This window comes from Triplophysa rosa, linkage group LG4 (genome assembly GCF_024868665.1).
Source record: "Triplophysa rosa linkage group LG4, Trosa_1v2, whole genome shotgun sequence".
NCBI lineage: Eukaryota > Metazoa > Chordata > Actinopteri > Cypriniformes > Nemacheilidae > Triplophysa > Triplophysa rosa.
The window spans coordinates 32,487,494-32,503,551 of record NC_079893.1 but is presented as its reverse complement, the minus strand read 5'-3'; the positions used below and the strand labels follow the sequence as shown (position 1 = coordinate 32,503,551).

Sequence of the window (16,058 nt, the reverse complement as noted above, 5' to 3'; positions counted from 1 at the left end):
GCGAGGAACTCCTGAAGACTGAGATGTATGAAGCTGTAGATCTTCCTCTGATGAATGACAGATTCCTCCTTAAAGATCTCAGTACAGATGCCAGAATACAGCGAGGCGTCAGTGATGTCTATCCCACACTCTCTCAGATCCTCCTCATAGAACATCACATTGCCCTTCATCAGCTGTTTGAAAGCCACTTCAGCCAGTTTCACAATCACTTCTCTGTTGATCTCTGGATCTCTCTCTGGATCATACTTCTCATTCTTCATCTTCATCTGGATCAGCAGGAAGTGGATGTACATTTCACTCAGAGTTTTGGGGATTTCTTCACTGTGATCTTGTGTCAGGATCTTCTGAAGCACAGTGGAGGAGATCCAACAGAAGACCGGTATGTGACACATGATGTGGAGGCTTCTCGCTCTTCTAATGTGGGATATGATTCTGCTGGCTTGATGCTCGTCGCTGATTCTCTTCCTGAAATATTCCTCCTTCTGAGCGTCGTCGAATCCCTGGATTTCTGTCACACGCGTGATGTATTTGGAGGGGATCTGATTGGCTGCTGCTGGTCTGGAGGTGATCCAGATGAGAGCGGAGGGAAGCAGATCTCCTTTCATGAGGTTTGACATCAACACGGCCACTGATGAAGCGTCCGTCACATCAGAAACTTTCTCACTGTCTGAAAACATCCGCGTCATTCTGCTTTCATCCAGACCATCAAAGATGAACACAACTTTACACTCCTCATAAATCTGAGAGTCCACATCTTGAAGTTCAGGATGAAAGTCCAGCAGAAGTTTGTGAAGACTGTAGCGATGCTCTCGAATCAAGTTCAGCTCTCGAAACGGAAGCAGGAACATGAAATCTACGTCCTGATTGGCTGTTCCCTCGGCCCAATCCAGAATGAACTTGTGCACAGAGACTGTTTTTCCAATTCCAGCGATGCCTTTAGTAAGAACGCTCTTGATTTTGTGTCTTTGATGAGATTGAGGTGTGAAGATGTCATTGCTGTAGATTGGAGTGTCTTGTAAGTCTTGTGTTCTTCTGGGCTGTTTCTCCATGTGTAAAACCTCATGTTCTTCATTCACTCCTTCACTCTCTCCCTCTCTGATGTACAGCTGTGTGTAAATTCTCTTCAGGAGCGTTTGATTCTCTTGTGCTTTCATTCCCTCAAATAAACTCTCATACTTGTTCTTCATGATGCTTTTGTGTTTGTCTTTCACTCTCTGCAGAACATCATCCACTGATTCATCATGACATTCCTGCTGCACATCTTCAGTCTCCTCCAGCAGGTCTGATTCTGTCCAGAGGTGAGCAATACTGGATCCTTTCTTGACTTTGTGTGATTGTAGAACAGGACATGTTCTAAATCTTTTTCTACACTGAGGACAGTTAAAGTCTTCTGATGTTCTGCTCTGATTCCAGTAACAGATGATACAGTGTCTGCAGAAACGGTGTCCACAGGTGATAGAGACTGGATCTGTCATAACCTGCTCACAAGCTCCACAACCGGACTGGGTCAGAACATCCTGCATACTGAACAAACACACCGTTCTGAATTACTCGTCCGTCATAGCACTGTTAAACTATTATTCACAGACCAATGTTTGCATAGAAACTGTCAGAATTTTTTGCAAAATTTGTACCTTTAGGGGTACAATGGCTTGTCACTGGGGCAGTACCCTCAAAGGTACAAATATTGTACCCTTCACATGGGTACCCAGACCACAAGCAACCATTGAATCAATGTCAAAAAATAGTTGATTTGTAAATGTTAATTGCATTGAATCAATATCACTTTTGCACCTGCAAATAACGTTGAAAAAATGTTGCAATTTCAACAAATGAACATTATTGTTTGCTTTAGTTGGGCTCTTGACTCTTGAGTTGTAATGTTAAGTTTTCTTTCTCGCTGTCCAACACATATGTTGTGGCAAAGAAAATTAAGATCCAGTGGGATCAGAAAATGATAGTTATGTTCTCCACAATGAAGTTCTGTAAATTACTTTTGAGTGTGATATGTTATTAATATGTGAATGTGGAGTTATGACACAGTTTAAGGAGATTAAAGCAGTGTTATGGACGACTAACAGAATAAATCATTTTCACGAAACTGTTACATTTCTGAATCAGTTAGACATGAAGAATCAGTGTTTGAAACTCAACAATGGTGACAATCAACAAAAGAAAGCGTCATGCTGCAATGCATGCTGGGTAACATCATAGTACAAATCTCATTTGTCTCACGGGGCAGTCGTGGCCTAATGGTTAGAGACTCGGACTTGCGACCCAAACGTTTCCAGTTTGAGCCTCAGTACCAGCAGGGATTGTAGGTGGGGGGAGTGAAAGATCAGCACTATCCTCCAACTTCAATACCACGGCTGAGGTGAGACCCTTGAGCAAGGCACCGTTCCCCCAACTGCTCCCCGGGCGCCGGTGCACGCACTTGGATGGGTTAAATGCAGAGCACAAATTCCAAGTATGGAACACCATACTTGGCCTCACATCACTCACTTTCATTCATGACCAGCATGCAATGCAGTTGATCTGTTTAGCTGAATTTGTTTGATGATTATCACCATTGTTGAGATTCATACACCGATTCTCGATTCTTCATGTCTAACTGATTGAAAAATTAAACATTTTTGTGAAAATCATTTATTCTGCTATTTGTCCATAACACTGCTTTAATCTCTTTAAACTGTGTCATAACTCCACATTCACATATTAAAAACATATCACACTCAAAAGTAATTTACAGAACTTCAATATACTGTTTGTGTCATTTCCAAATATAATTAAACATAAGTCCTTTGGTCTATAGTTTATAGCAATACGTTTTTCAATCTGTTCTATGATGAGATGAAGAAATAAGCCCCACAAAGCCATGGTTTATAGTGATTTTATAACAGCTAGATGTTGTTAGGCACGACGTGAAGAGTTTTGTCTTACCTGGGGTCAGAGGTCAGTGTTTCATCTGTGAATTCAGAGGACATAACTACTGATCTGTTACTTCTCATAGACACACAGCTGGATACTGGAGATGCTGCTATGTTGTCCTCCATCTCCTCAATGTCCTCACTGACACTCATTATAGAAGCACGACTGGTCTTCCTTCACCTCTATCAAAAGAGACAGTGGCCAGATCTGAAAATACAAAAAAATTGAGACACAATTCAAAACGATTACTTCTCTGCACTGTTGCACAAACAGCTGCTCTCTCGTTTTAAAGTGGAAGGACTCTACAAAACATAGGCTACGTTTCTTTCAAAATCAGAACAATCAGGAAAAAACACACTGCACAAAATCATGAAGAAACTTTTCTACATGAATTTATTTTATACGAAAAGTTTAAAGAAATCAAACTTGCAGGTAATATATGGGTACAATAGATCACTGTCAAAGTACCAGAAAATTCTGTCATCAAGTATAATAGTTAAAAACATTTGGGAGATCTCTGGCAGATGTCTATTAATGTATGCATTTACATATGCAAGATGCTTTTTTTATTGTTTGCTCATCTCATTTATAAGACGTTTATCAGATGTTTTCCCCCAGCTAGCACACGTACGTCTGTAAGACGGCTGCTAAACATCTGGACATCTGGAAAACCTCTGCTGTGTAAAAACATCTGCTAAACAAAAGAGCAATATCACATCCATTCTTACAGGTGCCGTCTAGATGTCTATACAACATCTGACAGCAGACGTCTCCAAGACGTACTGCAGATGAGCAAACTATGTATTGCAGATGTAAATGCAGACATCAAATAGATGTCTGCCAGATGGAGTGTGCTGTCTCCAGATTTTTAGCAGACATCTTACAGACGCACCTGTGCTATCTGGGATACTGAACTATATACAGAAAGTATATAACAATATACAGAAAGAGCATTTACGTAATCACATAATCATATTCATTGTAACTTGGTTTATGTAACTTAACTTGAAGAGTCCTTCTCTATTGTTTACTTCAAGCACGTGACAGGGCGCGTCTCATTCAGTGATCATATGCTTAACTTCCTTCAAAGAATTTACCTTCTGCAGTAAGATCGGAACCTATTCCCTTTTTGGGGAGACTATTTAAAACGAACGAATATTTTCATGTTCAAAAACACGTTCTGCTTGAGCAAATGGAGGATTTTAAAAGTATCACCCTGGTGGACATTAACGCAGTATATGTTTCACACTGGGAAAATCTAGACAGACGAAGTGACTTTACACGCACCATCATAAATTGAGTAAAATTAGATTTAGGCAATACTGCGTTTAAACTTCACCTCATGTAAACACAAAACTTCGAACAATGAGATGCGATAAATCTATCGCAGCAAACATTCTATATTTAATCGTAATTAAAAGGCATATACTTTCAAATTGTGTAAGCGATGACTTAAAGTTTACGTTAGTCGTTTACTTACTGCAAAAAGCACCTATGAATCCTGAATGCTGCTTTTTCAGCCTCCTCCTTGATCCACCAACATGCTTTCACTTTCGGTTTCACTTGTCTACCCATCGATGGCGAATCCCCTCCTTTTTTGTCACAATTTCAAAATGTATCTCGTAAAAAAGCGCTTTTATCTAAATTCATTTGAACTGAAACGGGCTCATTATGAGGAACAATATTACACAAACGCTTAACTGAGTGGGCGGTGGGGCTGCTGATTCACACGCAGATGACCGTCGTGACGTGTAGCGACGTCAGGGAATGACGTAAAGGCAGCGATCCAAGTTGCCTCTCTGTCTGACTGTCGTTGTTCTGGTTTATACATTCAGATTCAAAACAGCTTTATTGGCGTGATGGTATAATTATATATATGTGTGTGGAGGATGATGATGTTGTGTAGAAAACAGTAAATCGATGAGTTTTCACAGACTGGGTCACAAATACTGTACATTTGCATGTATACATTTCATATACATAGTCTATGTTTAGTTTTTATTATTATGTTTCTTACATTGTATGTATGTGTGTATAGTTTGTGTATGTGTGTGCATAGCTTTGCACTGTTTTGCATTCATTGTGGACAGCAAAGTCAGAATTTCCTTGCTCAGGGAAACTTGTTTCCTCACTGGGCATTTGACATAAACACTTTGAATCTTGAAATCTTGCAGGTTTTAATGTTAACGCACGGTGGCAGAATACAGGTGTCAGTAGGTGTGTTCCAATGGGCTGCGCACTGCCCCATTTGAAGGCTGCATCATTGAGGTTTATTATTGAAGGTTTTATTTCACTTAAACAACCGTTACATTTCAAGGTAAGAATTAAACTACAGTGATTGCGCCATTTGAAGTATAAATGTTAATTTTACCACGTTTTTTTAACTGATGACGCATGCAGCCTTCACGATATAGGATGCACCTATTGAGTCTGGCCTAAATACAAATAAAATTATAGGCTATTAGTTCACAAATATGTTTTGTGGCTGTAACTTTAAATATTTTACTTTATCCATAAATCTCTTAAACTGTTTTGCAATATAATGAAAATTTCAATCTATAGCGCTTTTCACAATTTTCATTATTGCAAAACAGCTTTTTTCAACTATTTTTTGATAACAACGATTTTCATTGTTGCTCTATCAAATATTGACTTTAATATTAGAATCTAATGTAGATCTAATTTGATCTGACGAGCTCTGTTCTGACTTGGAGCATAAAAAAGCCCAAATGATGACATTCTTTTCATTTCGATGACAAAAATAAAATTTACGTTTATATTTATTCTTTTAGCACACGCTTTTATCCAAATTAACTTGAAATAAAAGATCATTAACATTTTGCCAACAATAGGTGTACTACAGTAGTTTACATCATGCTTGACTGGAGTCAAGAAAAAAGAGACAACAGGAGCTTTTCTCCGGCTCAAACGAGCACACGACTATACTTTTTAAAGTCGTTATTTAGACTAGAGCCTATTCGTCACATGTAAACGCCGGTTGTGTTTGTGATAGCGCTGCTTTTGTGAGGGTCTTGTCGTTGGTTATGATGTTAGAAACAGGAAGTAAAAACAAAAGCACAACTGCTCTGAGACTCGAAAGATCTCCATCTCAACACATACAGGGTTGCGTTGATGGTGTCAGTTTACATCCTCGGCAGGAGTTTAAAATCACCATTATTCTGGTTGGGTGTGAACTAACATGTAAAAAGCGTGGAGTCGCCATTACGAGCCAACACCTATCACGGAAGATGTAAAAGACGTTATGTGGTAAGTAAAGACGTGCATTATGCTGCAGTGTAAATATATCAAATCAAACTCCTGTCACTTGTGTTTCAACGCCTTTTTTACATTGGATTCCAAACCGCGCCAGTATAATCCGACAGTTTATAATAACTCATTAAAAGGTTATTTAAGTAAACGAAGTCATTTTATATTTATTTGGACTTCCGTATTGTAATTGAAAGAACGGTAAGTATGCGTTTCTTCCGTCAGGATATTTGTATGACATACTGAATAAAAACGTACCTACGATTTTCCATCCTTCTTCTGGCAGACGTCTATTTGATGATTTACATCTGCAATACGTCTCGGAGGTCATATAGACCTCTAGAAGAAGAAGATGTCTTTAAGATGTTTATGATTTAGAATTGATGTAAAAGGCTCTTTCTAAAATGGTAAGCAGATGTTTTTTTCAGACCTCCAGATCTTTAGCAGACGTCTTACAGACGCATGTGCTAGCTTGGTCTCTTATTATTGGCAAGCAGAAGATGTTTGTCTTCACAAATAAGTTACATTACATCGAGACCGGGGCCAGTTGCATGAACTGCTTCGACTAGTCTAGACTAATCTAATTGCTTTCTTCAAGACTGCTCATAACTTCTTTAAATCAGTTACATAAAAAGGTACTTTATTGAATGTGAATGTGTTGTTGTTACTGTAAATTTGAAGATCATTTTTGCTGCACTAAACCGGTTGGAGTATAAACTTTCTATATCCTTGTTACGTGTCAGTCAGTCTGTCTTTAACATAAAGGTCTTAAATCAGGAGAGAGAGGCGAGGGAGCCACCTCCAAAATGAGTCACCATGACGTGATGCAAGAGGAGTTTGAGGAGAAAGAAGAGGATGATGCGTGTCAGAGCAAAATGGACAGAGGAGCATCTCCAGAACCCAGCATCGTGTCAATGAAGAGTGACAGATCTATGAACCAACCCCCAAAACTCGCTGATGAAGCCGTGACCTCTGACCCCAGGTACAGTACAGCCTGAGAGCACTAAATAAAGCCACGCATACCAGCCTCATGCGCTTCAGCAGAAGGTTCATTAGACATAGTAATCCAGCACAGCGGCTACACGTCGTCATATTGTAAGAAAAATGAACCGTGTTCAACTCTACAAGGTGCTGATCGACATCACCATACTGGAAGAGTCACACAGAGCAGTGTGCTGTGGAATCCTTCTCGCGGTCTGCACAGCGACGCATAAAGTTTAACACTCCCTGTCAATGCAACGCCATTTCCATAGAAACTAAATCAGATATTGCAAAAAACAAGAGTGCACAACGGGAAACTCAAATCGGATCTGAACAGTTGCTAGACAAAGTGTGGACAATCAATCTTTTAAATGATATTTTAATCGGATATGCACAAAAATCAGATTCGAGGTGACGGTCTGAACAAAGCCTAATAGACGTACAGTACCAGATGGGTCTAAAACACTGTGTGTCTTTTGTTAGAGTCAGCAGCAGGAAGAGATCCAGATCAGTATCTTCAGGACTAAGCTATTGGTCTATGAAGAGTCATTGCTCCATGGTGGAACCCCCACTACTCAGTGATGGAGCAGTGACCTCTGACCCCAGGTACAGTAAGAAAGTAAAACTGACACTAGTAGTCAGAGTCTGGAACAAGAGATAAACAGACGAACACCAGACAGATTGAAAAATGCAATTGTCACTATTACCATCAGGAAGAGACCCAGGTCAGCATCTTCACAACCCAGCTGTGTGTCAACGAAGAGTCGTTGCTCCATGGTGGAACCCATAGAACGTAGTGATGAAGCAGTGACCTCTGACCCCAGGTACAGTAAGACAGTAATTTATGTAGAAATGCACCCAAATGTACATTTTGGCTGATAACGATAACTGACAATTCTTTAATGTTGGAAGACGATAATCGATATATTGGCTGATATTATATCAGTTCTTGCGAAGTTGACAACTGATTTTATTTTTAAAAAATAGTTCTTTACACTTCTTCACATTATAGATGTTCTTCAGGCGCAACCCAGAAAAGTGTTAGCCACAAGTCTAACAGGTCTTCCTATAATTTAGACATTCATAAATATCTACATACTGTACCGACATCAACAATGTTTTGCTAATGGCAGTAAGTGAATGATGATGACAGAACAATTCTGGACAATACTGAATTTTAACTTTGAGCACCTGAAGGGGTTCAATCAGAGGAAATGATTCATAATTTATTGGCTTTCATATATCGGCCTGATTTTATTGTCATTCGTTGGTCAATACCGATATGGCTGATAATATATCGTGCATCCCTACGTTTATGCATTTGACATGTATATCTAAGTCAGCTTACAGTGGATTCAAGATACACTCTACAACACTAAGTAACAATTGTTCCGTAAACTAGCAGACAGGTCTGAAACCGTTTTGTTTGTATCACCAACAGGAAGAAACTCAAAACAGAATTTCCTGGACCCAGCTGTGAGTCAATAAAGAGTGAAAGATCAATGATGCAGCCTCCACAACTCAATGATGGAACAGTGACCTCTGACTCCAGGTAGAGTAAAAAAGTCATTTAGGCACATGACATATATAAAAAATGACTGCATTTTTATCAAAAGCTGTTTACAGTCATTTATAATTAATTCTGAACCACATCTGATGTCTTCAGCTACGGGTGGCATAATGGCTAAGTGCTAACTCACCTTGTTTTGAGCAACCCTTGTTATCTCTAACTGACTTGATCCTAACACTGTGTCTACACCAGACGCAACTGGTGCAACACACGGTTTATTCTAATGGGTTTGTTGTGCCGTGCCGCATCCAGTGTGGACAAATTTTAAATTATAATGGATTTTAATTAGGGTGTAACGGTACGCGTATTCGTACCGAATCGTCACGAGGAAAATTCCAAATGAGCATTTGCATGCCATTATGTAGACGTTTGGAATGCACTTGGCAAAAAACCTAACTGTTTGCAAATGAACAATACATTTTAAAAAGTTTTACATATATTAGTGTTTATATATTATATGGCATATTTGAAAAACTTTTTAAAATATAAAATGTATGTTTATTTGCAAACAGTTAGGTTTTACGCTTAAGCCATTAAAAAAGTGACATCTGCTGACGGACACGATGCTTCGTTGTCGCGGGAACATGCCAGCTGAAGATAATGAGGAAATTACGTCGCTCACTTTGCCAAGTGCATTCCAAATGTCTACATAATGGCACGCAAATACCCTGTTCACTCCAAAGACTAAACTCCAAGGGTTCTTCCCTTCGAAGGAGTAGGGCATAGGAATGAGTACGTCATTTGGAATTTTCCCCGTGACCGGTGTAGATTCTGGGTATATTTCTGAGATGATAGTATGCTGATTTGCTGACAAAGATATAGCATTCATGAAAAGCTCACTAATGGTTTTCTGTAGTAATTGTCATGACTCGTTTTGTCGCAAGACAGTGTTGGCTTGCCCACCGGGAGACTGCATTTATGTATTTATTTATTTATTAGATATTATTTATTAGAATGATCTTGCTTGGTCTATAAACACCATGCACTGTGCTGTGCTTTACCTTTCTCTGTTTTTCTGTTATTCTTATTTTCTCCTGTAAAACTGCCTTGGAACAATGCACATTGGGAAAAGCGCTATATAAATAAATTGAATTGAACTGTCATTGTGTTTTTATGCTCTTTTCTCAGCAGTGTGGAGATGTGGTGCAGTTTGAGCTGCAATGCCTCATCCTGTCAGACGCTTAACAGACAGGACACCATAGAATCAGATCTGACTGAGGACGAGCAGCAGGACTGTCATGATGAATCAGTGGATGATGTTCTGCAGAGAGTGAAAGACAAACACAAAAGCATCATGAAGAACAAGTATGAGAGTTTATTTGAGGGAATGAAAGCACAAGAGAATCAAACGCTCCTGAAGAGAATTTACACACAGCTGTACATCAGAGAGGGAGAGAGTGAAGGAGTGAATGAAGAACATGAGGTTTTACACATGGAGAAACAGCCCAGAAGAACACAAGACTTACAAGACACTCCAATCTACTGCAATGACATCTTCACACCTCAATCTCATCAAAGACACAAAATCAAGAGCGTTCTTACTAAAGGCATCGCTGGAATTGGAAAAACAGTCTCTGTGCACAAGTTCATTCTGGATTGGGCCGAGGGAACAGCCAATCAGGACGTAGATTTCATGTTCCTGCTTCCGTTTCGAGAGCTGAACTTGATTGGAGAGCATCGCTACAGTCTTCACAAACTTCTGCTGGACTTTCATCCTGAACTTCAAGATGTGGACTCTCAGATTTATGAGGAGTGTAAAGTTGTGTTCATCTTTGATGGTCTGGATGAAAGCAGAATGACACGGATGTTTTCAGACCACAGTGAGAAAGTTTCTGATGTGACGGACGCTTCATCAGTGGCCGTGTTGATGTCAAACCTCATGAAAGGAGATCTGCTTCCCTCCGCTCTCATCTGGATCACCTCCAGACCAGCAGCAGCCAATCAGATCCCCTCCAAATACATCACGCGTGTGACAGAAATCCAGGGATTCGACGACGCTCAGAAGGAGGAATATTTCAGGAAGAGAATCAGCGACGAGCATCAAGCCAGCAGAATCATATCCCACATTAGAAGAGCGAGAAGCCTCCACATCATGTGTCACATACCGGTCTTCTGTTGGATCTCCTCCACTGTGCTTCAGAAGATCCTGACACAAGATCACAGTGAAGAAATCCCCAAAACTCTGAGTGAAATGTACATCCACTTCCTGCTGATCCAGATGAAGATGAAGAATGAGAAGTATGATCCAGAGAGAGATCCAGAGATCAACAGAGAAGTGATTGTGAAACTGGCTGAAGTGGCTTTCAAACAGCTGATGAAGGGCAATGTGATGTTCTATGAGGAGGATCTGAGAGAGTGTGGGATAGACATCACTGACGCCTCGCTGTATTCTGGCATCTGTACTGAGATCTTTAAGGAGGAATCTGTCATTCATCAGAGGAAGATCTACAGCTTCATACATCTCAGTCTTCAGGAGTTCCTCGCGGCGTTCTACTGGTTACACTGCTGTACATGCAGACCTCTCACAGCGCTTGGAGATTTTCAACCGTTGTATAATCTGCTTAAAGGTGCAGTAGATAAAGGTCTTGAGAGTGAAACTGGTCATCTGGATCTTTTCTTGAGGTTTCTGCTGGGCATCTCACTGGAGTCCAATCAGAGACTCTTACAGGATCTACTGACACACACGGTGGACACCTCACAAACCATCAAGAAAACCACACAGTACATCAAAGATCAAATCAAGGGTAATGATGGTCTGTCAGCTGAAAGATCCATCAATCTGTTCTTGTGTCTGTTTGAAGTGAAAGATCAGACTCTGTACAGAGAGATTGAGGAGTTTGTGAGATCAGACAAACACTCAGAGAAGAAACTCTCGGCCGCTCACTGTTCAGCAATAGCCTACATGCTTCAGATGTCAGAGGAGGTGATGGATGAGTTTGATCTGAAGAAATACAACACAACACAGGAGGGCAGAAGAAGACTCATACCGGCTGTCAACAACTGCACAAGAGCTCTGTGAGTATCACCTTCATGTTGACAGTGAAGAGACTGAAAGTTTTTCTAAAATCATTTTGTTTTCTTTCAGACTTGCTGACTGTAATCTCAATGATCAATCCTGTGACATCATCTCTTCAGCTCTTCAGTCCTCAGATTCTCCTCTGAGAGATCTTGATGTGAGTAACAATGATCTTCAGGATTCAGGAGTGAAGCTGATCTCTGATGCTCTCAAGAGTCAAAACTGTCATCTACAGACACTGAGGTGTGTGAGTGTAAAACTGTAGAGCACTACAGACCTTTACCAGGTTTACCAGTGTAACTACAGTATTTAAGTGCTTCAACAAGTGGTCATGATGTTAGCTTTTATATCTGTGTGTCTGTAGGTTATCAGGTTGTATGGTGACAGATGAAGGATGTTGTTATTTGGCTTCAGCTCTGAGTTCAAACCCGTCACACCTGAGAGAACTCGACCTGAGCTACAATCACCCACAACACTCAACACTTCAGCTGCTCGCTTATCAAAGTGATCCAAACTACACACTCAACAAACTCAAGTATGACACACAACACTATGACTGACACATACTGACCTGTGTGTGTGTGTGTGTGTGTGTGCGTGTGTGTGCGTGTGTGTGTGTGTGTGTGCGTGCGTGCGTGCGTGTGTGTGTGTCACTTCAGCTGCTCTCTCATACACTCAATGATACCAAAGTTTCTGTAACCAGAACAAATTCCTTAAAAAAATCCTATAAAGCTGATTCTGAGACGTTCAGCCAACGGTCCGTGGGCGTGACGTCTGAGGCTGATACTTATACAAACTACACACTAAACAAACGCATGGCTTAACAATAGTCCTAGACTAAAGTAAATGCTAGAGCTGTCTAAACTGAAGTAGCAAAATGCAGTTATGTCCCGATACACGGCTGGGTCCCGGCCCAGATCTGGTCCACACACCGCTGTTTGAATTTGAGTAGAAAAATGAGTGTGGCCCGGGTTTGGCCCAGAGATGATTGAATAAAGAGCTCTGGTCCAGATGTGGCCCACTTTGTGAAAGTGAAGTGAAAAGTGAAAGTGACCTATTAGTCAAATATGGTGACCCATACCCGAAATGGGACCTCTGCTTTTAACCCATCCAGAGAGTAGTACACACGCACAGCAAGTGGTGAACACACGTACACCCAGAGCAGTGGGCAGCACTGCAGCGCACGGGGAGCTTCTCAGGGGTGCCTTGCTCAAGGGCAGCTCAGTCGTACCCGCCGGCCCTGGGAATCGAACCGGCAACCTTCTGGTCACGAGTCCAACTCTCTTACCATTAGGCCAGAACATCAAATTCACCATGTATCTTGTGGTGGAAAATCAGCATCTCAGTTTGACAGGAGACTGTTCATCATATCAGCCAGTAAGTGCTCTTTATGTGTGACTGTTTGTCTGTTTTTAGTTTAGACTATGGAGGACTTTGCAGGGTTAAACCGGGACTGCAGAAATGTAGGTTTTTACTCTCACACATTTAGACCTTTTACATGTTCTAATGTCTTATAGATGTTTTAATGCTGTCGTTTTTCATTCAGATGTCTGTGATCTCACACTGGATCCAAACACAGCCAACGTTCACCTCATGCTGTCTGAAGAGAACAAAAAGGTCACATATGTGAAAGATCCTCAGCCGTATCCTGATCATCCAGACAGATTTGAAGGTGTTCCTAAGGTTCTGAGTAGAGAGAGTCTGACTGGACGCTGTTACTGGGAGGCTGAATGGAAAGTGTGGGCCCGTTTAGCCGTGAGCTATAAAGAAACCAGCAGGAAAGAAGCCAGTAATAGTATATTTGGACTTGATGACAAATCCTGGAGTATTTTCTGCAATTCCAATGGATTTAACGTTTGGCACAACAATAAAACCAAGAACATACCTGCTCCTTCACCTCCATCTAATCGAGTAGGAGTGTTTGTGGATTGTTCGGCCGGCACTCTGTCCTTCTACAGCGTCTCTGACACACACACACTCACACACTTACACACATTCAACACAACATTCACTCAACCGCTCTATGCTGGATTTGCTATTAATTTACTCAACTCCTCAGTGTCTCTGTGTAAATAAACACACACAATTGTCAAGTATTATTTATCATTTGTAATATTGTGTACATTTATTATGGCACAATAAAGACCAAGTCAAAACAAAATGATGCTGGTTACTTACTGATGGTAATATTGTCAGCAGGGATGGGCACAGTTAGTGTTGTAGTACTCGAGGCCGGTCTCAAGACCATTTTTTGATGGTCTTGGTCTTGTCTCGGTCTCGACTGTCTTTGGTCTCGGTCTTGTCTTGGTCTCAGACTAAGTGGACTCAGGATTTTATTTCAAGACCACAACTGTGGGAATTACACTAAATTGCTGGTGCATTGTCTGATTCATGTGTTTTACATCATTCATGTGATTGGATGTAAAACTTCTGGATTCAAAAGCATTCACCACTTGTTCCTTATTTGATTCTTTTATTACTGTTGTTACTCTTACTGCTGGAAAGAGAAGAATGGGGGATTGTCTTTAAGAAATCTGTCAACAAAATGAATATACTCAAATTGTGGGATGCCCCCTACAGAAACCGACCATCCGTTTTTTCTTATTATTAGATATAATGCTTCAATAGTCCATTATAGTGGAATTTTTTTTCTTCACAAAATGCAACAAAATGCTTTTAAAAACCATACTGTAACTACTTAGTACCTTTTCAAATCCATGGGTTCTGTATTAAAACCATGATTTGCATATATTAAACAATACACACAAAAACAACACAAAAAACTACACTTTTACACACAAAAAACTTGGTCAATTTTCGTAAGACTGCAGATAATAGACAAACTACTTGACAGCATAAACCGTTTTATTTTCAGGACAAAGGTCTAAAATTCATACAAATAATAAATAATTAAAAGTTACACACAGAGCCATTGTTTTCCCAATATACAGCAATAATTCAAACATTCTTTGAAAAAAAAGCATAAATTACGACAAAAAACGAGATGTACTAAACGTAAGACAAGAAGTATGTTATTGACGAGACACACGGATCATTTACATTTAAATAAAGCTTTAAAGGAGCGTTCCTGGATATGACCGTAAACCACGCAATATGCGCGCATGTGAATCTAAGCGGCAGTTGGTTTGACCGTGTGTTTTCAAACCCCGGCTGGCTTGACCTCAGTATTCTAATCCCCAGTATGGGGCACGGCATTCGTACAGATGTAATAATAACGTTATCGTTGTGACTGTGATATCCCGGCCGAACAAAATATGTATGCCCTGAACATCTGAAAGCGGAAGTTAACCAACCGTCCCTTTGGTGTTCGTCAACACGGAACAGCAGCTGAAATGTTTCTAACGGAATGAAGATTTATAAACCTAAACAACAGGTAGATATATTAGTTTTACGCTTTAAAACGAATAATTATATGTGTGCTTCTTTTAACGGTGTTTAGTAAAATATACTCGTATAATATTATTCACATAATATACGGAACGACATTTCATTTTGTTTGCGTAGTTGTGTTTGCAATGTAAACTGAAGCTCAGCTTTGTGAAGAATTTAAGGATGTTGGCAAAAAAAGTACACACGTGTGAAGGTCATGGAGTCAAATGCCAAAAGAATAAAAAACAAAAGAGGATCAACAAAATAAGTTTTCTCCGAGATTTTAGTTTTTAATGCATTTTGTGCATGTCAGAATAAAAACCGTATTCCCTGATATACTGACTGCGGTCAAGCCAGCCGCCACTTCGGAAACGACAGTCAAACTAGCCCTCACTCGGTTTTGTTATGTGCGCAAGTACTGCGCATTACGGTAAAAGCGGCTTTTTGGATTTCAAAATAAAGCGATCTATTTCGAACGTGGTTTCAGTCTGTCGATTGTGAATTAATTAAAATACAAATGCATTTAGAAAATTAAATATATGTATATATAATTTTACCCATAAAACGATGTATGGTATTGAAAAAAGAACCTCAATTGCACTACAATTGAAGGCTTTAACCCAGGCCAAATGGGAAAGATTGACAGTTATGTTGCTAGGTGGTTGCTAGGCTTTTTTAAGCTGTTTTTAAACTGCTAGGCAGTTTTTATATTTTTTACAACACTCTTATACCACCTCAGTGTGTCACCTAAACAATATCAGGAATGTTCAATGTGGATTTTTTAATGTACAGTACTTCAAAATTGCCTATTATTTCTATAACTTCAGATCATAATTTAAAGAAAACTGTCCGATTGCACAGACTCATTCCACTTTAAAATGAGAGTACACCACCTCAGTGTGTCAC

The 16,058-nt window shown here is 40.0% G+C and overlaps 3 protein-coding genes across 4 annotated transcripts in view; 2 read left to right on the top strand and 1 right to left on the bottom strand.

Annotated features, from left to right (window-relative positions):
* Positions 1-2: 2 nt before the first annotated feature.
* Positions 3-4,613, bottom strand: LOC130553088 (protein NLRC3-like; the record flags this gene model as incomplete). Its single annotated transcript, XM_057331831.1, has 3 exons — positions 4,409-4,613; positions 2,941-3,135; positions 3-1,524 (listed from the first exon to the last, which is right to left on the bottom strand). Coding segments are annotated over exons 2-3 (1,662 nt in total), but the record flags the coding sequence as incomplete, so codon positions are not given.
* A 1,365-nt stretch (positions 4,614-5,978) lies between these two features.
* Positions 5,979-13,915, top strand: LOC130552868 (NACHT, LRR and PYD domains-containing protein 3-like). The gene is made up of 10 exons (XM_057331522.1): positions 5,979-6,195; positions 6,939-7,177; positions 7,660-7,782; positions 7,890-8,000; positions 8,618-8,728; positions 9,875-11,761; positions 11,832-12,005; positions 12,127-12,297; positions 13,179-13,225; positions 13,309-13,915. Exons 2-10 carry the CDS (start codon positions 7,002-7,004, stop codon positions 13,836-13,838), a joined length of 3,330 nt encoding a protein of 1,109 aa, XP_057187505.1. The 5' UTR covers positions 5,979-6,195; positions 6,939-7,001; the 3' UTR covers positions 13,839-13,915.
* A 968-nt stretch (positions 13,916-14,883) lies between these two features.
* The window catches only part of LOC130552878 (protein NLRC3-like), a 15,569-nt gene continuing 14,394 nt past the window's right edge, over positions 14,884-16,058 (top strand). The window contains exon 1 of one of the 2 annotated variants that reach the window (XM_057331536.1): positions 14,884-15,156. The gene's annotated coding sequence lies outside the window, so the exon portion shown is untranslated. The remainder of the gene's footprint in view (positions 15,157-16,058) is intronic. The other variant, XM_057331537.1, reaches the window with a different exon arrangement.